At 42.4% G+C, this 26165-nt stretch overlaps 1 protein-coding gene across 3 annotated transcripts; it reads right to left on the reverse strand.

The window, feature by feature from the left end:
- DEK (DEK proto-oncogene) lies at window positions 1-23818 on the reverse strand. Of its 3 annotated transcripts, none has more exons than XM_053249068.1 (11): window positions 23670-23818; window positions 18645-18776; window positions 16541-16642; window positions 15273-15382; window positions 14339-14433; window positions 12510-12630; window positions 10722-10907; window positions 10025-10160; window positions 7858-8006; window positions 6264-6332; window positions 1-1851 (listed from the first exon to the last, which is right to left on the reverse strand). In XM_053249068.1, exons 2-11 carry the CDS (start codon window positions 18763-18765, stop codon window positions 1840-1842), a joined length of 1101 nt encoding a protein of 366 aa, XP_053105043.1. In that variant the 5' UTR covers window positions 18766-18776; window positions 23670-23818; the 3' UTR covers window positions 1-1839. The 3 variants fall into 3 exon arrangements, with proteins under 3 accessions (XP_053105043.1, XP_053105044.1, XP_053105042.1); XM_053249069.1 differs by lacking the exon at window positions 23670-23818 and adding an exon at window positions 23306-23559; XM_053249067.1 differs by lacking the exon at window positions 1-1851 and having other exon boundaries at window positions 6237-6332.
- Window positions 23819-26165: the final 2347 nt, after the last annotated feature.

A 26165-nucleotide genomic window follows, 5' to 3' on the forward strand; every position in this document is an offset into this window, starting at 1 on the left:
TTTGGTTCTATATCAAGTTTTACTGTACATGTATTAAAGTATCAAAATATACATTTTCCTTCAAGACATTTATTGAATACAAAAACTTACATTCAGCCTTAATATAAAGAAGTACATGCAAAGAAAGTAGTAAAAATGGTAGCGATCAATCAGATTACCAACTGGCTGAATATTTTCAGAATGCAGATCTATGACTTTTGATTTATCTACACATTACTACAATATTTAAAATCTGCCATACTTGTAATCAATACAGTCATGGAGGGTATTAGTTACATTTCACATTATGACACATACTTGTTTGGCATCTGTTGAAATTTAATTCATGATCACATGTGTCCCTTTCATACCAATAAAAGAGTAGACTAGGGGCAGGTACTTAGTCTAAGACCAGTAAAACTTGGTGAATTGTTTGCAGAATGAAGTTTTAACTGAGAAGAGTAAACAGAACCAAAGCAGCAGGCGTCTAAAATATTTAGACTATAGCCAACATTTAGGCACCTATTTTCCCATTATGCACTAGGGATGTGCCCAAAACGTTTCGGAGGCCATTGTAAAGGCCTCCGAAATGTTTCGGGGCTGGGGCGGGATTCAGTGCTTCGGCACCGGCGGGGGTAGCACTTTAATGGCGGGGGAAGAGTGTACTCACACACACCCCCGCCGCGTTTCCCCCGCCGGCGCTCTTCAAAGTCCAAGCCCCTCGGGGCGGCAGCGTTCCTCCCTGCCGCCCCGTTCCCCCCGTCGGCCGGAAGTGGCCAAAAGTTGTGAGCGCACGCGCCAAAACAGATAATAAGTTATTCCTACATAAGGGGATTTGATTTCCCCCAAAGATTCTGAGCTTGAGCAGTGGGTACGTCACACACTGCCTTTTCTCAAATCTTTGCCCACCATAGGGAAGGTTGAGGTTATCTTTAGAAGGCAAATCTGCATCCTGCCCCCCCGCCCCAATGTATTAGCTTCAGTGTATAGAGAATTACGTCAAGCCTTTGAAACAAGGTCAACTGACATCCCCTCTACAAAATGAAACACTGAAAAATGAGTACAATTAAGCTTTCCTTACAAGGTAAGCTATATATTTTGTATTGTAGTTATACTTGCTTCTTAACTAATCTCAGCTCCATTCCTGAACACTGACAATGGTCAAATCTTCTAAAAACATTTTTAAAAACACAACACACCTGATTTGAGACAAAGAAATCTGAATTAACCTTATATACAACAGAAAGCTCTTAAAAGTACAAAAATAACATTTGTGAGTTACCATGCTTTAACAATTCTCAGGTGTATACACATGCAAGACAGTATAATATAGTTTAGAGCATTTGTGATCAGGACATGGAACTTACTCCTGAGCAAGAGAATGGGTATGTATTCAAAATAGTTGTAATGCCCAATACTGCAATACTTGACTCTCTCTGCATGCATATGTGCAGATACAACAGCTTTCATATTACTTGATTTTTAAAAATTCTCTACATTACAATGCACTAAAAACTTCAACAGCTATAGAAGATCTGCTTGTACAAAGAAATTTCATGATGTACAAAGTAAAAGCAAAAACATTTATTGCCATGCAAAAAAGCTATAAACTGCATCCAATGCAATTTAAGAAATTAAAGCAATTTCCATTAACACTCAGAACATTAAGCCAGTAGAATCATCCCTGACTAAATACTATCTTTTACCAAAAGGAGAAGAGGGGGGAGAAAACCCATCAAATCTCTCTCTCTCACTCACACTTACACTCACACTCTCTTGCACTCACACACACACTTGCTGGTGTTTGTAAAGTATTTAAATCCATGGGAACATGTCTGCAGCGGTTTTCTTCCCATCAGATCATGAAATGAGCTAAAAAGAGAGAGAGACAGGAGTTGTGCATTTTTAATCTTTTGCCTTTGGGGCGGTAAATTTTCCTTCCCAAACACATGTTACTAGGGCTGCAATTCTAACCACTTACTTGGAAGTAAGTTCAAGGGAAAACCACAAGACTTGCATGGTAATAAGGGTTAGGCTGTAGTAATTTGAGGACACAGCATGAAACCTGATGAAGTCCAACAATGTACTAATTTTAGTAATCCCAATTATACAGGAAACGGGAACTCATATTCACCAAGCTGATCGCTTTTTAACGGCTGGCTAATGAAACAATTAACATGACCAACTTGGCTGAAGAGAATGATTTGCATTTTGGGTGAAATGTTATGCTTTTTAACCAATATTTTGAAAAATCGGGAACTAAGTTAACTCCACAGTACTGCATAATTAAAATTGATCATAATTTTGCAAGCTACTGTTTGTATTGGCTATACATATGTTTATGTATACTTGGTAAGTATGGCTTGGTCACTAAAGAATTAACAGATCATAAGGTATGCAGCCAGAGCTTCTTAGTAGAGCAGCCCCTGCGTTGCCCAGGAAACCCTGTATGGAATACTGCAGGGGAGGAATTGATAGGCAGTTAACAGGCTTGTTATGAGAAGATTTAGTTTTAGAGTTGGTCTGACTCTCAAGAGGAGTAGAAGATAACTCTGTTTGAGAAAACAGCTGATTTTTAATTAAACTGGGGGGGGCAGATTTTGGTCTAACTCAGGAGGAGTGGTACGACTAATTCTTTCAGTTTAATAAAACAAAACAAGTCCATTAAAATGGAAGAACTTTAAGCTCACATATACAGGGAGTAGGGATGTGCAAACCGGTTCGGTTCCAAACCGGGGTGGTTCGTTTTAAACCGGTTCGAACCCCTGAAAATTGGTAGGTTGGTAGCTGGCACCCAGGGGTACCTGTCACCCAAACCCCAAAGCAATCGGACACTCGTACGATTTTTTATGAATTTTTGAAAAAAAAAAATTCTCATAGGATATAATGGGACTCGAACCAGGCCATTATTCCTTATTGTGGAGCACCCATGGGTGCCAACAACCATGCATACCCTGAAGCAATCAGACACCCCTATGGTTTTTTATGAATATTTGAAATATTTTTAATTATTTTTCACATAGAGTATAATGGGACCCGAACCAGTCCATATCCACTATTGTGGAGCACCTAGGGGCACAAAAGCGGGGTGGGTGGTAGACAGACAGGGGTGCCTACCACCCAAAAAATCCCAAGGCAATTGGACACTCCTCTGATTATTGGTGAATTGTTAAAGTATTTTTGAATTCCTCATAGAGAATAATGAGGATTGCAGCAAATGTATAGCTTCACGTCGGGGGGAAAGGGGTGTCGTAGAGTGGATTGTGGTGGGTGGTAGTTCCTAGGGTGGGCAAGGAAGCTACCTGAATTATTTGAAAGGAATTGGGCAAAGGGGTGATTTTTGGTTAATTGTTGAAGTTTACGTGTCTTTAAGGTTTTCCCCCATTAGATATAATGAAGGGTGTATCGCTTCACGTCGGGGGGAAAAGGGTGGCCTAGAGCGGTGTGGGGTTGGTGGTAGTGCCAGTTAGGAGCAGGGAAGCTACCTGAATTTTTTCAAAGGATTTTGGCAGAGGGCTTATTTTTGGTTAATTGTTTCTGAGGTATTGAGTGTGGATTCTATGATAGCAAATGAGATTTTCAATGAGACACCATGAATCCACTCTAATATGCTATCATAGAATCCACACTCAATACCTCAGAAACAAGAGAACCCTGTACCCCATGGGTTAGAAACCCATGGGGGTGGTTGGCACCCTATGTGCATTACACCACCACTCGCTCTGGGCCACCCCAGCACCCCCCCAAGTGCACTTATGGGGCTGCTGAAAGCTCCATTATAACTTATTATGAGGAAAAACCTTAAAGACGCGTAAACTTCAACAATTAACCAAAAATCAGCCCTCTGCCCAAATCCTTTGAAAAAATTCAGGTAGCTTCCCTGCCCCTAACTGGCACTACCACCAACCCCACACCGCTCTAGGCCACCCCTTTCTCCCCGATGTGAAGCGATACACCCTTCATTATATCTAATGGGGGAAAACCTTAAAGACACGTAAACTTCAACAATTAACCAAAAATCACCCCTTTGCCGAATTCCTTTCAAATAATTCAGGTAGCTTCCTTGCCCACCCTAGGAACTACCAGCCACCACACTGCACTCCACGACACCCCTTTCCCGACGTGAAGCTATACATTTGCTGCAATCCTCATTATTCTCTATAAGGAATTCAAAAATACTTTAACAATTCACCAATAATCAGAGGAGTGTCCAATTGCCTTGGGATTTTTTGGGTGGTAGGCACCCCTGTCTGTCTACCACCCACCCCGCTTTTGTGCCCCTAGGTGCTCCACAATAGTGGATATGGACTGGTTTGGGTCCCATTATACTCTATGTGAAAAATAATTAAAAATATTTCAAATATTCATAAAAATCATAGGGGTGTCTGATTGCTTCAGGGTTTGCATGGTTGTTGGCACCCATGGGTGCTCCACAATAAGGAATAATGGTATGGTTCAAATCCCATTATATCCTATGAGAAAAAAATAAAAATATTTTTCAAAAATTCATAAAAATTCGTACGAGTGTCCGATTGCTTTGGGGTTTGGGTGATAGGTACCCCTGGGTGCCAGCTACCATCCTAGCTACTTTTCGAGATCTGAACCAGTTCGGATCCAAACCGAACCAGGGGGTGGTTCGGACAAAACCAAAACCGAACCACCCCCTCCTGGTTTGGACCAGGTTCGGATCTGAACCGAACCGGGCGAACCGGTTTTGTGCACATCCCTAACAGGGAGAGTTGTGAGGAGTGGTAAGTTTGCCTTAGGGCTTCAGGGAGAAGAGTGGAAGAAAAGGGAATTTGGTCTTAACGTAAAAGAACTTAAACTGAAAGGAATAAAGTAAACATAGTCAAAGCCATCATTTGAAACATCAAGTGAAACATAATCCGGTAACACTCAAGTGTATTATCGGTAAGAAATCCTTTAAAAATACAGTGACTACCAAGCATACCAGCCACTGAAGTTGTTAAATACTAGCTTCAAAGTTATATCTGTGAGCAAGTTAAGCATTCATACTTTGTAAATATAAACTTTAGTATGGGGTTTTTATATGAAGTGAGGTGAAGTCTCTTTTCCATCTATGCCTACATGCTTAGCCTCAACATAGGCTGCCAAGAACAGCAGCTGGTGGACCTGTGCTGTAGCAGTGCAAGAAGTGCAGGAGAACATTATATAGCTTTTATTATACTGTATACTGGGGAAAAGCCTTAAGGAAGGGCATTTGAGTCACAGGGCATCCAAGTAACATCACAGCTAGCCAGAGGATCTCTTCATTTAGGAGCTGTCTGTCTCCAGACGGCTGCTACAGGAATATTCCATTCAATCTGAGGTGGTGCATTTGTGGGAAGGATGTGGCTGAAGGCACAGCTCACTACTTGTTGAATTGTCCCACTTATGAGGCAGCAAGACACAAACATTTGGAACCAGGTCTTTTTTTTTTTTTTAAAGCTAAATGTTCACGTCAACTAATAACTGAATTTCTCCTATCAGAAATGGGCAAACAAACAATAGGGTGGCCTTTGCTACAATGGATAGCAGCTACAGTGTAGGCTGTGAAAGGTTTCTGTTGTTTTTTAAGGTAGTGGCATTCCACAAGACTGTACTACTGCTAGTGGAAGAGGAATAACCTGAAAGCATGTTGCACATAGTCCTCCCTATTAGGACATATATGGGGTTTTGCAACAAGTTGCATAAGGAGTTTCTCATTTGCATGTATTCAGTCTTGCACAATAGGTTGCACTAGCGCAAGTAGTTTTGATCAGAGGTGAATGTCTGTGTCTTTATGCTTCTGCAAGAGTAGTCTGGATGCTACTAGGAATGTGCACAAATCGCTGTTCAGGACTCATACCGGGCACCTTGAAAACGGAAGAGAACGGGCGCATACCACCACCTCCTCCTCCGCTCACCACCACTTTCTGTATTGGTGGCACTCCCCCCCCCCGCCCGCCAGCTATCACTGTGCGCCAGCAGCACCCTCCCCAGTGGCTCTTGCGTGACACTGACACACAGAGCAGCTGGGAGGAGTGTCGCCGATACAGGATGTGGTGGTGGACAGCAGCAGAACCGGTATCCAGCTCTCTTTCTGTTTTCAAGGTGCCAGGGATGGGTTCTGAATCGTGCAACTCTGATGGATACCAATGAATAAAATTCAGATGCAATTTCAGGATCTGCGCTTAGCACTGGAGACATTACTACTTACCCAATATTTCAATTTAAAAAGCAGATAGTTTTTCCAAATAGAGCATTATGATTACCACATGATATTTCACGGATCATGTATTTACCTCTTTCACTGTCTTTTTGATGAAGTCTTTCCTGTCAGACAAGTCATAATTGGGATAGCTTTCATAAACCTATAACAATCAATTTAAAAACCAGAAGGTGAGCAAAGCAATTCAGTTAGAATGCACTTTTTGATCAAACCAGATGTTATGCAGGAGATCAGCTATGGCTTGTGTGCCAGCTGTGATCCTACTTGGAAAATTCAGACCTGACCTCAGCCAGTAATGTAAGGGTGACATACAGATTGGATTACTGCAATGTGAACTATGTGGGGCTGCTCTTGAATACAGTTCTGAAGCTTCAGCTGGTCCCGAAAGCTGCTGCCAGGATGATCATGGGTGCTAGTCACTTTTCAAATATTACACCCATCCTGTGGCAACTTGATTGGTTACCGGTCTGCTTCTGGGCTAGATTCAACCTGTGGGTTTGACCTTTAAAGCCCTTTACATCTTGGATACCTGTTGGACCACATTAACCCATATGAATCGGCCAGGACCCTCTGTTCATCATCTCAGGCCCTGCTCACAGCCCCATCATTGACTGAGATTCAGTTGGTGAAGACTCAAGACACTGCCTTCTCAGGAATTTTTGGAATACTTCCCAGAAGATCTTTGCTGTACTGCCTCCCAAAGGGTTTTTTAAAAGATTTAAACATTCATCTACTTAGAGAAATTTTTTAATGTATTTCACTGCAACGTGTATCTAATGGGTTTTTAATTTAAAATCCAGTTTTAATTTGATCTATTTTAGTTGATCTATTAATTTTATACTGCTTAGAGTTTTCTTTTGTTTTTAACTTTATACTGTTTTTATTGTTGTGCTATTGTAAGTTGCCCCAAGCAGTATTGCATTGGAGGGGTAGGAGATAAGTGTTTTAAATAAACTAGCTGACTGGGCACAGAGCATCTGCACCCCTAGTTCTCTACCACCTCGTCCCGACTGCCTCCTCAGGCTGGCTCCTCTGCACCCGGGCTCTACCGCCCACCCAAAGGCTGGAACTCTTGCGAGAGTTCCTCCACGCTTCCCCGTGCATCCAAGAGCGGCCCGTTAATTATATAGATAAAGCAGGGGACACATTATTCAGAGAGGGTAGGGCTACGACCATGGAGAGCCAGGTTCAAATCTGTCAGCTATCAAGGTCAGTGGATGACCCTGAACCATTAATCTTGGTGCAAAACATTTGCCAGAGTTGCTGGGAGAACAGTTTATGCCAATGCCCTTGAAGGACACTGGCGAATCTGGAGACTAGAGACTAGACTTAATTACTTACTTACTTAATTTTAGGATCTGATACATGCAAACTGTGGTCCTCCATCTTTCAGGCATCAACCTAAATATATATTGCTACTATAGACAGACAGACCAACCATATTGTAGTAATGAATTTATATGGCCCTTAATGAAAATAGGAGGTATCAACTGAATTCACTTCAATTTTGGCTGAACAAGGAAGTTTCCAAAATATTTTTACTTTGGTTCTCCAAGATCTCTTAACTAAGCCACAAAATAAAAGTATACAAACCACCCTGAGCCATTTTTGGAAGGGCAGTATATACATCGAATAAATAAATACAACATAAAATGTCACATACCTACCTCTTTACAAATCTGTTTCATGGTAACTTCTTCTAAATTTGCATTAGCTAATAGCTTTTTCACAGTTTCCTTCAGGTCTTCATCTGTAGGTGGCTTTTTCAACTTTTTAATTAAAGGTTCATCATCTGAACTATCTTCAGATTCACTTTCTGAATACAAAGTTATTAAGCGTTAAATGCAGATACTGACAATCTGTTTCTTTCCCTGAAGTCAACATTTCAACCATGTGGTCTATGTTCTACACAGAGACCAGTTCATATACAGCCATACTCCATGCCTCAAACAAAAAAGTCGTGCACAACTAGTTGCATATACATTTTTGAACTTGTGTTTTTCAAACAGCCTCATACCAGATGGTAAAGGAATTCTGAAAGAGGGGGGGTGGTTTTAAAAGTGGTCAATAGGTAACCCCTCTATCAGGCAGATATGGTTAAATACCTGGCCATGAATTCTGTTCCTCCAACTCTACAATCTCCAGCCAAAGGTCTCCTGATCCTTTAAACCTCCATTCAGTTTTAATTGCTGCAACTTGTGCCCAAGATGCCCTCGCAGAACATTGTGAAAGGCTTTGTTATGACGCCTTTGGCTCAGCTCCCTACAGAAATGTTGCCTTTAAAAAATGTAATTATGTTTGCACATCTACCCAGTTACCATTGCTTATGTCCCATTCCCGATGGCTATGCCAAAAATCTAGACTGCAAGTTCCTAGGGGCAGGGACCTATTTTGTTTTTTACAATAAAAAGGGCACACTGATAGCAATATAAGATGTGTGTGGGGTGGGGAAGAGTCAGAAATCCCACAAGGCATGGCCAACCCCTATCGCTGTATTAACTTTGTAGGAATTACACAAAATAAAACCAAATGAGAAAATCGGGTATTGTGCAAAAAGGGGAAGGAGTTCACTTGTGTTTGAAATCATGTCTTTGGGAACCGGAAGCTCCAAAATGCACACAAAAACTCTTGTTGAGGGCCTATGTTTGTACATTGGATATACCAAGAGAAGCATACCAGAATCTAAACCCGTCCCTGATCTTAAATACTGAGTCCGTACTCACATTGGCATGGAGTAAGTGCCAATACTTACACAATGGCCAATTCAAATCAAAGCACACAAAAGCCAGATGGCAAACCATTAACATGTAGCCATTCACCATATGCAAACTCCACTTCTCCCTGTAAAATCCTAGAGGTGGCATGCCAAATACCAGAGACGTGTAGCTCAACTGCAAATGAATGGCTGTGTAGTGTCTATTACCTGGTTGAACATAGCACATTCACTATGTGAGCATTTGTTTGTATGATTCATCCCCCCCACCGCCAGTATGCCAGCCCTAATTGAGGCAAGGAGGATTTCACAATCATTTTACTGGGACAAAAGTCTTGATGCCTTAGAAGGATGGGGAATAAATTGGGCCGAGATGCCTCCCAAAACCTTGCTAGACAAGGAAAAAAGGCCACCAAATAATTATTCCTGTCAATGTTAAACGTACACTCAGGTTTCTAGACCTCAATTTATTTTTTAACGTACAGGTTATTGTAACATCTCTTTTTATTAGTTCAGTCAATATACAGAAGGACCCTAAACAGGCTTCAAAGCAAATTATAATACCCTTCTACCTGTCTTTGGGTCATAATAATGTCAAGTTATAAGGATCGAAATTCAGACGTTTCCTTACAACCTGCCAAGCAGCATTCCTTCTGTTTGTTTTTATCTGTGTTTGGAGTGAGTTTTGTTCTGGGCAGCAGTATCAAGGCAGTGTGCATGTACACATACATTGGGAGTGGGGCCTTCCTGATCCAGACTGAGCAGGATCTAAATTTAACTGAGCGGACATTAAAAAAAAAACTTGTGAGCATGCGCACATGTGCATGCCTTAGAGGAAACACTGTTGCCACACCTTTCAAGTGGGTTCAATACTACAGTTATAGGTGTTGGATGTTTAATGAAAGTTGAGCTCAACAATTCTCATCCTTTGAAGATCTAATTGTATGATTTCGAGGTGCATCCAACTCCCAAGTTTTTCTTGTAGGCTTCAGCAGCCAATGGTGAAAACAGGAAATCAGAAAGGCTATAGTTAAAGCCATTCTACTCCACTGTAAGTTGCATTTTATTGACTGCAAGTTCGAGTCTGCCCACAGATGCACTTTTGAGAGAGGCTTATTTACCTTTTTTGGAACTGTTCTGATTCTTCTTGGTTGTGCTGCTATCTGCTTTCTTTACATTAGCATTCCTTGTGCCCTTTTTGCTCTTTGGAGCCGTCTTTTGCTTGGGTTTTTCTTTTTTTGATATTTTTTTAGGTTGCTGTAGGAGAAATTTAACACATTAAGTTCTATGACAACACTCTGCCCCTTCTAATTTTACAGTATCTACTTAACAGTTTATGGCTAGGAAACTCTCTCTGCAGCACATACAGGGACCCTATTCAAACAATTTGTAACTGCATTTTATTTCTAATTTCAGCATAATTATTCCTGCATTGATGGAGAACAGGCACCTCTGATTTGACAGGGATGGCAAAGATAATCATCTTACATTACACAACAAGAAGGGTTGCATCTACATGTCTGAAGTTAGCATAAAGACTCCTTTTAGTATTTTCTTTACTCTGATCACAAGCTGGAATTATCTGGGGTACAATGAATCAAGTCTAACCTTCCAGAATACACTGGTTTGTGAACTTGGTTTCACAGAATCCAGCAGCTACATGTTTTTTATCATTAAGGAAATATTTCAAAGGTGACCATTTATCAAGCTACAGCATTTCCCTCCATATCCCTGCTGTCATCATTCCCCCTGCCCTTTGGGGATGATAGCATACTGTAGCTTGGGCTTTAACATGGACAGTTTACATTTAGTTTTTACCTCCTCTTCACTTTCTTTGTCTTCTTCAGATGATTCATCCTTCTCTTTCTTTTCATCTTCCTCACTACTAGATTCATCTGACAGAATCTCAGGACATTTGGTGCGTTTGGCCTTTCGTGCTGTCCCAGAGCTACTACGTTCTTTTTTACCACCTTTGCTGGGTGTTTTCTTGGACTTTGGCAGTGACTATTGAATATTGGAAATAAAGACATTTATAACTAGGTGTCATCAGCATACCAACTCACCACACCAAATCCCCAGATCTCTGCCAGCAATTTCATGTAGATACTGAACAGCATGAAGGACAATGTAATCTTGCAGGAGGTCATAAGTGATATGGCATCATATGCTTGAAAATGTAAGGAACTTTAACATCACAGTTCCAAGACTTCTATGTGCTCTCAGGATTTCACCTTTTTTCCTCACTAGCAGCTGCTGCTATAGCTTACTTGTCTGCTACGCAAACTTTGGGAAGATTGGGGGACAGAGAAGAGATCGGCCAATGGTATACAATACTGCCAGATCAAGCTTTCCAAAATAAGGGAACACAGAAGTGGTGGGATTTGAAATAAGGGACACGCACAGTTTCCAATGGAAGTATAAAGTGCAGAATGTATAGGACAACCATTGGGCCAGTTCAGATGTCATGCGGAGCCAATATTAACCTTGATTTTTTGCAATCTCTCAGAGCCTTGAGAGCACCCACTTTCACCTTCCCTCCAAGCAGGAGCCTCAGAAAAATTCTACTTCCACTTATGGTTAGAAATGAGCCAAGATCAGTTGCAATGTCTGAACCAACCCGTTTCTTCTAGCTGGAGATTTAAATAAACCAATATTTGTCCAAATAATGGGCTCAGGTTGTGGTTTATTTTAAGGCCTCTGGTTAGAGTAAGCTAGGATTGGTTGCTCTGAACATCACAACCAATCCTGGTTTAATTCTAATCACAATCGGAAGCAGAATTATTCTGAGGCTTGCAAGTGAAGGGGAATGAGAAGGGGAATCTCATGCTCTCAAGGCTCTAAGACACTGCATAAAGCCCCAGTTTAATTCTGGCACCATGTGACATCTGAACCAGTTCACTGTGTTCTAAATGGCTATGATTTGCTGGCTGTGGGTTAGCCTTTTTAAAATAAAGATTATTTAGTAACCCTACTGCAGGTCAAAATGTTGTTTGGTGTTACAAACTACTATGGAGAATGACAGCCTCTATAGGTGCTCAGCGTTTTGTGTTTCCCAAACAACTCAAAGTCATGGCATATAAACAAAATGAGCAAAGCATTTTCCCATCTCTGGCTGCCTTTAAGAAAGCTCTTAAGACGCACCTGTTCTTTCGGGCTTTTAGTTAAAAATTGTCTATACCATATATTGTTTTAAATGTTTCATTTTTATTCATTTTAACTGTTTGTTGTTTTTAGATTTTTTGAATTTTATGTAAAGTGCCTAAAGAGGTTTATTAGGCAATTTATAAAACAGTTTTTGCACTGTGGCAAACCACACGTGATTGATTGATTAAGTGATGTCAAGTCAGTGTCAACTCTTAGCGACCACATAGATAGACTCTCTCCAGGATGATCTGTCTTCAACTTGGCCTTCCTCATACTTCAACCACAAGTATGGCTGCTAAAATACAAATCTAAATTCCTATCTACTGCTATTTTGGGGAATCAACAGCAAATTCAAGTTATAAAAGACAATCACCAATATTTTATTTTCTTGTTCCTCCCTTCCAATTCCAATTCAGATTACAAGAATGAGCTAATCATAGCTTTATTATATCTCATTCTTACCTTGCCTGAAGGTTTTGGATGCATTAAGAAGTTTAAGATTCTGGATACGAGCTCACTATTAACTCCTGACCTTTCCAAATCAAGAACCTCACATATGCTTTTCAGCATTGCATTTCTGTATCTGCAGAAAAACATTTAATCAATCATCACAATTCAACACATAGACCCAAATATAGCTTGGAAAATATGTGTATGTGTATATGTGTATATGTGTGTGTGTGTGTGTATAGATAGATCGATATAGAAATAAAATTTAAAATATTTATATCCTGCCCCTCCAGTGCACTATTGCTGTGGGCAGAATAGTGTATATTCTATTTGTTTGAACCACACTAAGTACTTTAAAAACATTAACATGGCAGAAGATTTCTCAAGCTTTAATTTGGTACAATTCAGCCCATGACAAACATTTTAGATTCCTTAAATAGCATAAACTAGCTTAACCCGCACAGATAATCTGCGTGCTAGTACTTGATCGCCCCCCTCACCTCAGAGATATCTCCACCCTCACCAAAGATGCACTCCATCCCCCTCACCCCTCTTGCTGGTGCCTACTGGCCAAGTTGCAACCCCCTATCCTCAGAGACCTCCCCACCCTCACCCAAGCCCCACTCCTCCCCACAGGAGCAGCAGCAACACCCTTCCTCGCTGCCACCACTGTCATGGCTACTCACTTCCCTAAGGCCCGGGCCAGTCCCCTGCCTGCCTGCCTCTACCAATGGCCTTGGTAGCTCCAAACAGCAGCAGTGGTTGACTGGGCCCTTCCTTGCTGCCGCCACCATGGCTGCTCGTTCCCCTCAGGCCACTGACAGACCTGTCCCTAACCCTTCCTTCTTTCTCTCTTCCCCATCCTTCTTTCTCTCTCTCCTCCACTCGCTCTTCCCCTCTGTCTTTCTTCCTCTCTCCTTTCCTGAGTTAACAGATCTTGTTCCCTCATCTAATTCACAGTGGCAGCCTCCTTCTCCTGGCTCTTTCCTCCCTCTCCTCCCCTCTCCTCACAGATCCCTGCCCACTATCCTTTTATATAGAGATTCCTCTCCTCTGCAATCAAGAACATCTTCCGACCAGTAACAGCTGCATTCCAACTGACCTTAACCATAGCAGGCTCCTCCCCCTATCTGCATATGGAACCCCCACTGCCCAATCACCACAGTGCCACAGGCTCCTCCCCCATATCTGCATATGGAATTCCTACTGCCCAATCAGGTGCTTCTGCTCACAAACTCTTGTGAGAGCTGCCACGCACAGAATTAGCCATGGGTATGACTTAGAGAATTATAGATAGATAGATAGAAGATAGATAAGGTAAGAAACAATTTAGTGCTAGTAAGCTATTTCATCTCAGACATAAGTTCCTATGTGCATAACACAAGTCATCCTTCAGCAAAGCTCAAAAATGTGGTTTGAAAGAGTATTTATATGAGACATTAGGCAGCCGCCAAAATAGGGTTTGTGCAAGTGGAAGACATTCTCCCCACACGGTGGGGAGTAGTTATTTCTGCTGATCCCTCTGCAGCCTCCAGAATTAGCCCCCTAACCACCCCCATCGCTGGGCAAAATTGGATTGGGAGACACTCAGAGAGATATTCCTGAGAGGTGAAGGGGATGAAATCAGCAAAAAATGCACCTCTTCCCTCTCTTTGCACAACTGAATCATCATCTACTCACTGAAGTACTCATTTGGATGCTGCTCTTTATTAATTATGTCCTGAGATACAGAACTGGGCTCCAAGCAAGATTTAGAATGTCTGTATTAAGATAGATCTGTTCAAGATTTAGAATGTCTGTATTAAGATAGACAATACAAGCAAAGAATTTTAAAAGCTTACTTTTTTAACATTTCCTCCTTTTTCTTATATTGGTCACTTCCTTTTTCAAATGGGAACCCACTGAACTGGCCCACATTCTTCTTTAATGATGCAACCTAAAATAGAACAAAGTGAATTTTAGATAAAGTGTGCACAGATATCAACTAATTCCAGGTTTTATAACTTTTTATTTTACAAAAATACAGAGTTCTTCATGGAAAAATATTGGTTGTTTAAGCCCCGGAGTTCATTTTCAGGGCTACAAAATAAAACTGCTTAGTTATATTTGAAAAAGAAACATAACAAATATTTTAAGATATTCCTTCCCAATAAAGGAATTTTCACAAAGAGCCCCTTTCAACTCTGATAGGAGGGGGACCTGTTACAGGCTGCATAAGTTAATTTTTTGAATAAGAGTTGTGGTAAAATAAGAGTGTTTACTGTAGAGAAAATATGGACCAAAATATTGCTATAAATGTGGAAGCTATTGTATGAAAGCTGTTTTCACATTTTTCTCTGTTTAGACAAATTTGGAAAAAAGTAAGGATCTAGTCCAACTCGTTTCATGAGGACAGAAGTTATATGGACTTGTTCTTCTTAAACAGCACCCTCCCAACCAAATGCCACATGGCAAATCATTTTTTGAAATTGAGAGGAGTTTCAAGCAACATTTGTATGCAGTCTAATGCTCAAAGAAAAAAGAACTGAGCATGTGGTCTGAAGTGCAAAGGGGGGGAAAAACAGACCTTAGGCATGCCTAAAGTAGCCAATAGCCTTTAAACCCAAGCCAAATCAGATGTCTATCAATTTCAATGGAGCAAGTTTCAACATAGGAACCCTAAGGGTGACAACTGTAAGAAAGGTGGCTTTTCTAGATTTCATGCCAATTTCACCCCAGTGCTGAAGTAGTATTTTATTGCAGTGGCATTGAAGACAATGTTGTAAGACTTCTTACTGTGCCTGGTCTATTGTAGAGAAGCTTGTGCAGATTTCGAAGTTCATCTGTTTTCTTCTTGCTTAAGAAGTACTGTATCCTTTCAATTTCACAAAGTTTTTGTCCCTTTCCTGGAAGTTAAGATGTATCATATTAAGAGTCTAGTCACAGAACTAAAGCAGTATACTCTAGGGTGATAAACAATTACTAGATCATGTTATTAGTCAAACTACCATGAAATTGAAGAGGGCTTGTTTATTATAGCTATCAAATAGTTAATCGGTGATCAGTTAAGAACAATACTATTTTATTACTGACAAGGACTGCAGGCTTGCATCTTCTTAAATTTGACTTTTAAAAAATATAGGCATATAATATGCCCTTACTTGAGAGTCAATCAAGTGCTGAAGTAGTAGCTTTCTTCAAGCATGTCCACATTTTGATGTAATGATCACAACACATAACCACCTCCAAACTTATTTGTAGGCAGCAACGTTAATGGAATAAACTTAAAGGGCTCAAAGGGACCAGAATAAGGTTCTTAGTATTGCTGCAAAAAGGCAATTTGTCCTATCACACAGATGTCAAAGGCATTCCAGCTCTGGAATGTCAGCGATATCAGTGCCACCCAAAGGGTTTTCACAAGTCTAGTAGGAATAGGGTTCCTTTCTGCCTCTCTGGAGCCCACAGGAGTCACAGAAGGAGTTATATACCTACCAGGGAGGGAGAGAAAAGTGACTTCCTGCAAAGCCAAGCCAATTTATTCAACCATACTTCCAAAACATAGGACCAAGCCTCAACTGCTCTAATGAAAGTTTCTGCATATGCCATTGCAGCTTAGCACTATGCCCAGGGCTGGGCTAAGCAATTAAACACCAGGTCTAAACATTTGTTGTGCTCCATTAAAATGAATTCTAATTTAGCATTTGTTAAAAGACTAGAAAACCAAAAAAGGAATTCATGCTCAATATACAATAGCCCTCTTCCCACATTATGAGCACCAGTCACACTCTTGCTTACAACTGTAAAAGTGGGGAGCAACCTTCGCCCTACATTGCCACTCACCTCTCCAGCCAACCCTCGGGTGATCCAGGTTGCAGCTTATGGAAGAGCCGGCTTTCATGCTTACAGTGCCGGCCCCTTCAGACAAACAGGGCCATAAGCATGAACGGTCACCTGGAGGTGGTGAGTGACAGTGCAGGGCGGAACCTTCTCCCCACTTTTGCAGTTGTGAGTGTGCCTGGCGCTCATTCCATGAGGATAGGTATAATATGTTTAAAATAACTTGCCTGGTGTAATTGTAAAAGGTTCCTTTTGTAATGAGGACACTTGCATGGTCAATCTTTCTACCTTTTTCTTCTCTCTTTTTCCTTCAACAATTAGGCTTTTTTCTGAAAGACAATCAAATATATTTTTATTAAAATTTAGAAAATGCTTCTATGTTACCATATGGGGCGGGGGAGGGAAGATCTGCAAGATCTCAAGTACAGCTATGCTCTTCTAAACAGCACAAGAGCAACATCTCAAAGTGATGGCAAACACAGAACCCTTGAGAGACAGACAGATTTTATACTTAGGCACAATCCATCCTTTCCCATGTGCAAAGCTGTCTAAACAGAAAGAATCCGTATTCTAGTGAGACTGTCTCCTCCTCTATAGACAGCTGTTAGCTGATCACACCACCATTATCTGTTTCTTAATCACTTTGAGTTTGTCTTCTGACAAAAATAAGGCAGGATAAAATTGTTTGAAAAATGTCAGACAATTTATGTTTATCCTGCTCTTCCTCCAAGAAGTTCGGCTACATACATTGTTCCCTTCTCCTCCATTTAATCCTTCCAAACAGCCATGAAGCCCAGGAGAAGCACTAGCAAGTGATCCCTGGGCAATCGATCCCGCACAGAAGCCCAGTCGTAGCACAGAAATGGATTCCCAACCAGTACTTCCCCTGAATGTGCAAACCAAGGAAAGCAGAGGGAGCAATTCATCACTTCCCTACAGCATAGCAGGGGGCAGACACACTGAGGCAGATACCCAATGCCATTACCCTGGGGCTTCAGGTACTAGAACTTCCTGCCCACAACCCCATATTCATAAACACATGACACAGTGTGCCACTTGGATACTCATTGCAGGGCAACTGCTTTTCACTCATGGTGAGGAACAAATTATACGGCCGACTCAGGCACAATGTTAGCTCCTCTAACTGTAATATCTATTTTACTTGTATTTCTTCTAGTAGCTTAAAAGCATGAGGAATGCAGTTTCCACAGATAAGAACTGTAAAGACAATGCAGGAGCAACGACACACATTTGGCTCTGGAAGAGAGGGACACTTACTGAAACATTTTGACAAATCTAACTTCATCCTCTCCACAACTACACCCACCACCACACCCAGTCTAATGATAAATATTTACCAGTGGACCAAGAACTCTTGCTGTGGAAAACACGTGTTAACATAATATGCATTGAACTCCTTACAAAGGCTGAAAAAGCAGCTATATTGGGGGCAGGGGAGAACAGACTAGTACTAGCTCATCAAAATACAAACATTTTTGTAGTGATTCTAATTAAAATACGGATGGAAATGGTATCACCAAGCTACTTGCCAATGTTGGAACCCTAAAATAAGGAGAGCAACTGCTAGACTGGAATAATGGAGAATTCAATGAGAACAAATAGTTCAGACTACCTGTCTCCATAGGCCCCTGGGAACCAGGTGAAAATAATCAATGCTTTCTCAAGGGCTTACACGCAGGCCAGCACAACTTCAGCCCTCCTGCAGATGTTGGCCTCCAACTCCCATAATCCCTGGCTATTTGCCACTGTAGCTGGGGATTATGGGAGTTGTAGTCCAAAAACAGCTGGGGGGTCAAAGTTGAGCAGGCCTGGCTTACAGTTATCTAAGGTTTAAAGTAGAAGAGCAATATTATGCAAAACAGGAAAAGTACATAATTTTACAGCATCCCGAGAGATGCTTTTTATCTAAATCCCCATAAATGCACATAAATGCATCCCGAGAGATGCTTTTTATCTAAATCCCCATAAATGCACATGCAAAGTCATGTCGTCTAAGCATGTCATCAGATATTGCTTATACCCTTAGTCTACATGTGAACAAAGCAAAGAACTAAACCAGACTCTGTTCTTAGCATAGACTTAGTGCCTGAGATCCATGCACATAACTAGAAAACATTTTTCTTTGCAGTCTTTTACACCATGTTGGATTTCACTCTAGAGGGTCTCCCAACCTTCAGGAACCAATGGGATAGGGGATGCAACAGGAAGTAGTAGGATTGAAAAAGTCTTGTTCTTAGGTATGATCCTCTGAATCTAGGCTTATATATTTAGCTTAGCTCAAGTTCCAGTACTCTGTGCCTAAACACCCACCTTTTTCTTCTTCCTCTTCCTCCTCTTCATCACTATCTTCAGCTTTGTTTTCGGTTTCTGGTTCCCTCTCCTCCATTTGCTTGGCAGACAGAACATCTTCTTTTTCAGAAACAGCAGTCATGACTGGTTCTTCTGCATCAAAATAAGGCAAAAATACTTTTATACTAAAGCCATATTGACATTAGCACTAGAAAGCGTGGCTCTCAATCTTTTTTGCAGTCAGGATGGAGTTGCAGCAAATTTAATAGGGAGTGCTCAGTTACTTTATAATGATTACAAGTACAAATTAAATAACTGTATGAATACTTTAGTACAGTTTGGCATCATCTGCTTCAAATATTAATGTTATTTTAAAAAACAGCTAATAAAATATGCTGCTAAACATATGATGAATAAAGAGGAAGCAACAAATGCAAAATTATTTGCAAACATCAAGAAAGTTACTTATTCCAAGAAACAACAAGCTAGTTATGCACAGTACCTACTTTCTAGGGATGTGCATGAAATGGATTTAACAGCACGCAACCCAGTTGTTTCAACGGAACAAAACTCGAAGTGTTTTGGACAGGGGCAACATATGGGGCAACTCAATACAGCCCACTGTTGCCCATGGATAGCTAGCTCTTAAGGACAGAATGGGTTAAGTGTTACGGCATCATGGGTGCTACCTATTACCCAATCTACAAAAGAAATGGGCAAGCAGGCAATTTAAAAAAATTTTTTAACCTTTCTCCCAAACCCCCATAGGATGGCAACCCAGTGATAGAAAACCAATCAGCAAAGGAAAAAACAGGCCTCCAAACTGGCAATCAAAATGTCAAAACGTTTCAAATCGAAATGGGGTTATTTTGTAGGGATGTGCACGAAGTTTCTTCGGCACCGGCGGGGGTAGTCCTTTAAGGGCGGGGGAGGGTGAACTCACCCCTCCCGGCGCATATCCCCCACCGGCGCTCCATCATTTTAAGCCCCTCAGGGCAGCAGCGTTCCTCCCTGCCGCCCCGTTTTTGTCATCGGCCGGATGTGGCCTGAAGAAATAACCACGCGTGTACCCGTCGTGCGCGCGCACCCATATGGCAGACGGGCGCGTGCATGCCCGCAACGGGCACACACGCGCTTGCTTCTTCCGGCCACTTCCGGCCGATGACAAAAACGGGGTGGCTGCTGCCCCGAGGGGCTTAAAAGTGACGGAGCGCCGGCGGGGGATATGCGGTGGGAGGGGTGAGTGCACCCTCCCCCGCCCTTAAAGGACTACCCCCGCCGGTGCCGAATCACCAAAACGGCCCCCGGAGCCGAAACGTTTCGGAGGCCTCCATAATGGCCTCCGAAACGTTTCGGGCACAAGCCTATTATTTTGTTCCAAGCTTCAAACAGGCCCTTTATTTAAAGGGTGTTTGTCTTGAGCTCAAAACACTCTGTTTTGAGTCAAAACATTTTGACGCTGAAACATTTTGCACATTCCTACTACTTTCTCCTTTTATTCATGTACACAGTTTTCCATTAAGTCGCAGCTTTGTTGCTGTTAAGGTTTCAAGCACACTATTTCAGTTCTACAGATATCTGAAGATGACAAGAAGCAAGTTTATAGGTTTTACACAACTACCTGCTCCTCAATATTTTTAGTAACTTTTTTGTACTCATGCTAACTACTGCCTTTAATGTATCCATACTACTTTTCCAATCCCAATGATGGGATTGCTTTTAAAATCTCAAATTCTGCGGCATGTAAGTACAGGGTTCTGATTAAAGAGTGCAAATTGAACTACATGAAAAACAAACTTGCATATGAATTACACAAATTAGCCTAAACACACGATTTGGTAGGGATGTGCCCGAAATGTATTCGGCGCCTGTGGGAGTGGTACTTTAAGGGCAGAGGAGGGTGTACTCACCCCTCCCGCTGCATTTCCCCCGCCAGCGCTCTGTTATTTGTAAGCCCCTCGGGGCGGCAGCGTTCTTCCATGCTGCCCCGTTTCCCTCATCGGCTGGAAGTAGCGACTGCGCGTGCATCCATCATGCTCCTGGCGCAGTCACTACTTCCGCTCAATGAAGGAAATGGGGTGGCATGGAGGAACGCTGCCGCCCCGACGGGCTTACAAATACCGGAGCGCCGGTAGGGGAAATGTGGCGGGAGGGATGAGTACACTCTCCCCCGCCCTTAAAGTACCACCCCCGCTGGCGCCGGAACCCCCCCCCCCCCGAGCCAAAACATTTCGGGCTCAAGCTTACGATTTGGAATTTGTTACAGAGTCCTAGTTATAAAGATCCCCAGTCATTTCAGTGGAAAATGCATTTCACAAACTGCACCATGTGACCTCTTGGTAGCAAACAGTGGTGGCTCCTGTGCAGAGTCAAAGTGGGCACAGCCCCACTAAAGATCTCCACCTGCCATGTTACTCACCTAACAACAAGCTGCAGGCATAATTTTGAATTCAGTAACATATGCATCCTCTCTATTTCTCAAGACTCTACTGTTCCAGGACCTGCAGTTTGTGTAGCTCCAGGCTCTGTGCTCTTGATGGACAACGTTAGCATAAGAATTCTCTCCCCAACTTTAATATTAACGAGACTCCTAGCCAATAATCAGCTTCATGGTTGTTGTCACAAGGTGGGCTAGTCCACCATGAGCTACAGCCAATACGGAAAATCTCAGTTATGATTGATTTATCTGACCACTAATCAGGAGCACCTGGAGGCAGGCATAGTTTTTGAATAGGTCTGGAAGGAAGCCCCATTTTTATTAGAGGGAGCACACTGTGTTAGTGTTTCATCTTTTGTGAAACATGATTGTAGTTTTTGCAAAATGGGGCACTCAATCTGCAAGCAAATGGAGTTCAGAAAAGGTAGGAACCCAAGTGAGCCCTCAGAAGGCAATGGCTTCCTCCAGCATTTGCTGAGAGCTTTCCTCTTGTCCATGCTGAAAATTTCACTAGGAAAACTTAGTAACATTCAGAGATCTAAAAAATTGGGTGGAAAAGAAATAGGATATGGTGAACTGACAGCCATCTCCTTTCTTCCCCCTTGTTCTGGGATTTTAATGAAAGCCTGCTGCTAGTTCCCTAATCTTCCTCTTACTCTCTCACCTCTCTGGAATAAGGAAGAAGGGCATTTTTTAGCTTCCAAATAAAGCCAGGCATTTAAACTAAAACCACTAATGGGACAATTTCAAACTTAGACACACATTTCAGATAGGATAATACAGAAATACTCATTTTTAATTTAATTCTGATATTATTGTCTTCTGTTTATAAGCAACCTAACGGGCACAGCTTGGAAACCAGGCAAGTCCAAAAGAGTCAAGTATAGTCCTTATACCATTTTTTTGTTTGGTGTTGGTTGGTTATTTTGTGTTTAACTTTTTTTTGGTAAGTGGTAGTACATATGAACACAGGAAACTGCCATAAACTGAGTCAGAACATTGGTCCATCTAGCTCAGTATTGTCTTCAGACTGGCAGCTGCTTCTCCAAGGTTGCAGGCAGGAATCTCTCTCAGCCCTCTTGGAGATGCCCTCTTCCCAGAGAAGCTCCATCCCCTGAGGGGAATGTCTTAGTGTTCACACTTCTAGTCTCCCATTCATATGCAACCAGGGCAGACCCTGCTTAGCTAAGGGGACAAGTCATGCTTGCTACCACAAGACCAGCTCTCCTCTCTTTTCAATACTAGCAGAACTGAAAAGATATCTTCAGCATAAATTCTGTGGTCAGGTCTGATCTATATGGCTTAATTTTCAAATCTCATAAAGCAAATGTTGCACAGAACTGCAGCCAACTCTATAGAGTTTATTTCAAGTAAAGCCTTAATGAATTCATTGGGATTTACTCCCAAGAAACTGTTGTGTGCATAGGATTGCAGCCTAAGGACATATCCCAGGAATGTTTATATTGTGAGAGAGGGAGTAAAAAGCTTGCATTTTTTAAAGTATGCATATTTGTGAGAAGAAAGAAAACTAGTGGGCTCTGTGTGTGCAAGTGGGGGCAAATACCTTGTAGTATTTTCAAGCAGTGTGAAACTTTAAAATACAGTGTAACTGTAGGTGCTCAAGAACCCAGCCCCGCCACACTTCAGATGGCCTTCTTAGCCTAGGTCTGCAAGGGAAGGAGAGAGCTGAGATTGCCAGGGTCGGGTGGGAGAAATGGAGGCAATTGTGAAAGAAGACACGGGATGGAGCTATTGAGGGGAAGAGGCGGCATGGGGATTTGAGAGAGAGAGAGAGAGTGTGTGTGTGTGGGGGGGCGATTGCTACTTTCCTCACTGACACCTACAGTTAACCAATCTAAGGCCACAACTGCTTTACTTGCAGCCAACCAAGGGGCAAATTTAATACTAAATAGCCGGCTACCAAGTTCTGATATGAGTGATGGAGATTCTGATTGAGCGTGAGCCAAGTAAACAACTTTACAGACTAGAGAAAACCATGGGCTGGCGATTGCCCTTCCACTTCTTTTTAACGGATCTCAGGGTTGGGCCTGACTACTCGGAGCCCCGCTTATGGTTAACCCCCCTCCCCTCCCCTCCCCCCCCAAGGCAGCCGCCGCCACTGGCAGCAAAAAAGGAGCGAAGGGAGCAATGAACTCGGGCATAGAGACCGGCTGCTCCAATCCACACACATCTGGCGAAGAAGAGAGTGGGGCGCAACTGTGGGGCACACAGCTGGAACACGCACCTCGCACGCAGGATGTTCCGTAGAGGAACGATCACTCTCCGTGGCTTCCATATTCCATCACTAACACGGGGTGGCCACCCACTTAATTGCAGCGGGCAGGGGCGAGAGGGCACCCCCGCTGCCTGCAGCGCACACCCCTCGGCCCTTTCCGGGCCGCAGCAGCCGGCTGTTTACTTCCCTCCTTCTCCTTCCCGCGCTGCCGTGACGTGACGGGCGGGGGTGCCAAGTGGGGCTAACTCGGGCTCTTCTCGAACGTTCTTGGGCGCTCACCCTCCCCTCTCAGCAGCACAGCCCCCCCCCCCGACTTTTTCCCGCGCCCCCGTGGGGCGACTTCGCCAGGAGAGAGAATTAAAGGAGAACTCACCGCTGGGACTCTCCCCGCCTCCCACCCAGCAGCAGCGTAGTTCCTACGTCGTCGTCTTCCCGCGCTGCCGTGACGCTAGGAGAACCGTGGGGGCGGGGGAGAAAACGGAAAAGAATCTGCTGAAAGCCCGTGTCCCGGATGTCTCGCGAGAGCGAGCGGCAACCAATTACGTGCTCGGTGCTGGTTCTGGCCGGAGTGAGGCAGGTTGTGTGGCGGCGTGTGTGTCAGTCAGAAGGCATTGTAGGCTAGGTTGGGAAAGTTTTATTGGTAGTGGAATACCAAACTCAGGTCATTAGGGAGTAAATTAGGACCTATCACTTTGTGATCTCTTTGCTTCTTTTTTTTTAATATACAAGAAGCCGTTCATCAAAGGGAACAAATGGGCTGGGATTCTGGGACCTCTGTTTTGGGGGCAAAGGAGACTATAAAAAGCAGTTGAGTTGATGCTGAGTTGTATTGAAGAGCACGCTTCAGCCACTTGTAGAGCACTGAAGCGGATGTGTGACATCGAAATGTTTGTTGCCTCTAACATCTGTTTTATGTCTTGTTTTGTTTTACTTGCCTATTAAAGAGGTCTTGGGGAAAAGCTTGTGTTGCTTTGGAGAATGCGTATTTCATCACTGTTATACCGTCTTATTCAAAAAGCAGTTCATCAAAAAGAATTAACAGGTGGTGGAGTTTGTGAATTTGGGCCCTCTTTGCAGTTTTAATTGCCTACAAAAACGGGTTCATCAAAGAGAACAAACCGGTCTGTGAATCTGCCCCCACTGCTTTTTGGAGGTCTGCAAATGGCACAGTGGGGAAATGCATGACTAACAAGCAGAAGGTTGCCGGTTTCAATTCCTCGAACCCCCGCTGGTACTATATCGGGCAGCAGTGATATAGGAAGATGCTGAAAGTCATCATCTCATACTGTGCAGGAGGAGGCAATGGTAAACCCCCACCCCCCTGTATTCTACCAGAAGAAAACCACAGAGCTCTGTGGGCACTAGGAGTCAACACCGACTTGATGGCACACTTTACCTTTAAGAAGCTCATCAAAGGAAACAAACTGGGAGTCTGAATATGGACCCTCTTACCTTTTTCGGGGGGGGGGTTAACTAAAGGCAATTCATCCAAGAACAAACTCGTCTGTACAGTTGTGACCTCTTTGCACTTCGTTTTGACTACAAGTTTAAACAGCCTCTCGGATCTGTAAATCATGGGCCTCTGCCTCTTGACTGCAAAAAGTAGTTCAGAGTGAACAAAACATGGCCCTCTGTCTTTTGTGCACTTTGCTACACAAATTCTTCATCAAAAGATGCAAACTTGGGTCTGTGAAGTTGGAGTTTCTTTGCAGTTTTTGGCTGCAAAAGGATTTCATTAAAGGGAACAAGCTGGGATGCTGTGTTCTGTTATTCTGTAGTGAGCAGCATGTGTGTGTTTTGCTATTAAATGCAGTTCATCAGATGAAACTGGGGTGCTGGGATCTGTTAATCTGGGACCTTTTTCCACTTTTTTTGGCTTCAAACCAGTTTATGAAAGGGAATAAATTGAAGGTGTACACATCTGTGACTCCTTTGTGTTTTCGCAGAGGCTGCAGCAATGGGGAGGGGTGTGGCATAAAAGAAATTCATCCAAGGGAGCCAGTTGGAGTCTGAGATGAACCTCTGTGCTTTTTGTGTGTGTGTGTGTGCCCCAAAAAACAATTCACCAAAGGGCAAACGGGTGCTGGGGTCTAATAATACTCCCCCCTTGTCTTTCTCTTGTGTTTTTCTGACTAACTTTCTCCATTAATACTACTACTATGGGTATGTATATGCTGCTCTTCAACCAAAGTTCTCAAAGCAGTTTACATGGAACACAAATAAATAATAAATAAGATGGCTCCCTATCCCCAAAGGGCTCACAATCTAAAAAGAAACGTAAGGCAGATACCAGCAACAGCCACTGGAAGGTTGCTGTGCTGGTGTTGGATGGGGCCAGTTGCTCTCCCCCTGCTAAATACCGTATAAGATAATCACCACTTTAAAAGATGTCTCTTTGCTCAGTTAGGAGGGATAGGAAAAATAATGATGGCAGGTCATGCTGCCAATGGGTCTCAGTGTATAACATTTCAAGGCTTTATGTTAAAAAATAAAATAAAATAAAATAATTGTTTGACCGAAGTAGCAAAGAATTTACAAAAATAATAGGATGTTGATTAATTCAACTGGTCAATGTATGATTGATCGATTTGTGCCTTCTAAAAATAATTATTCAAACAATGATACAGTGTTGGTGAATCTATAGATACATAAATCATCTTTAAAAGTTTGGTAGTGACTTTCTGAGGCAGAGAGTCATTGCAAGATGGTTTTGCTTTCCATTCACTGTGTACTGCATTTTATTGAGAGTAACAGAATAAACTTCATGCAATGGGAATTTTGTTTGTTTCCTCAGGAACTTGCAAAGTATAAAGAACTGTAGTTAGAAGTAAAAGGTATTATTGCCTATCTAGTGATGGATAAAGCACAC

Source organism: Hemicordylus capensis, chromosome 4 (genome assembly GCF_027244095.1).
Source record: "Hemicordylus capensis ecotype Gifberg chromosome 4, rHemCap1.1.pri, whole genome shotgun sequence".
NCBI classification, from domain to species: domain Eukaryota; kingdom Metazoa; phylum Chordata; class Lepidosauria; order Squamata; family Cordylidae; genus Hemicordylus; species Hemicordylus capensis.

What these genes read in the sequence shown, in the direction of transcription:
- DEK (XM_053249068.1), bottom strand. Translation starts at nt 18,765, where the DNA reads ATGACTGCTGTTTCTGAAAAAGAAGATGTTCTGTCTGCCAAGCAAATG. An exon ending in GGAAGAGGAAGAAGAAAAAG is followed by an intron (nt 16,643 to 18,644) that starts GTGGGTGTTTAG and finishes ATTGTCTTTCAG; the next exon opens with AAAAAAGCCTAATTGTTGAA. An exon ending in TCAGAACAGTTCCAAAAAAG is followed by an intron (nt 8,007 to 10,024) that starts GTAAATAAGCCT and finishes CTTTGTATTCAG; the next exon opens with AAAGTGAATCTGAAGATAGT.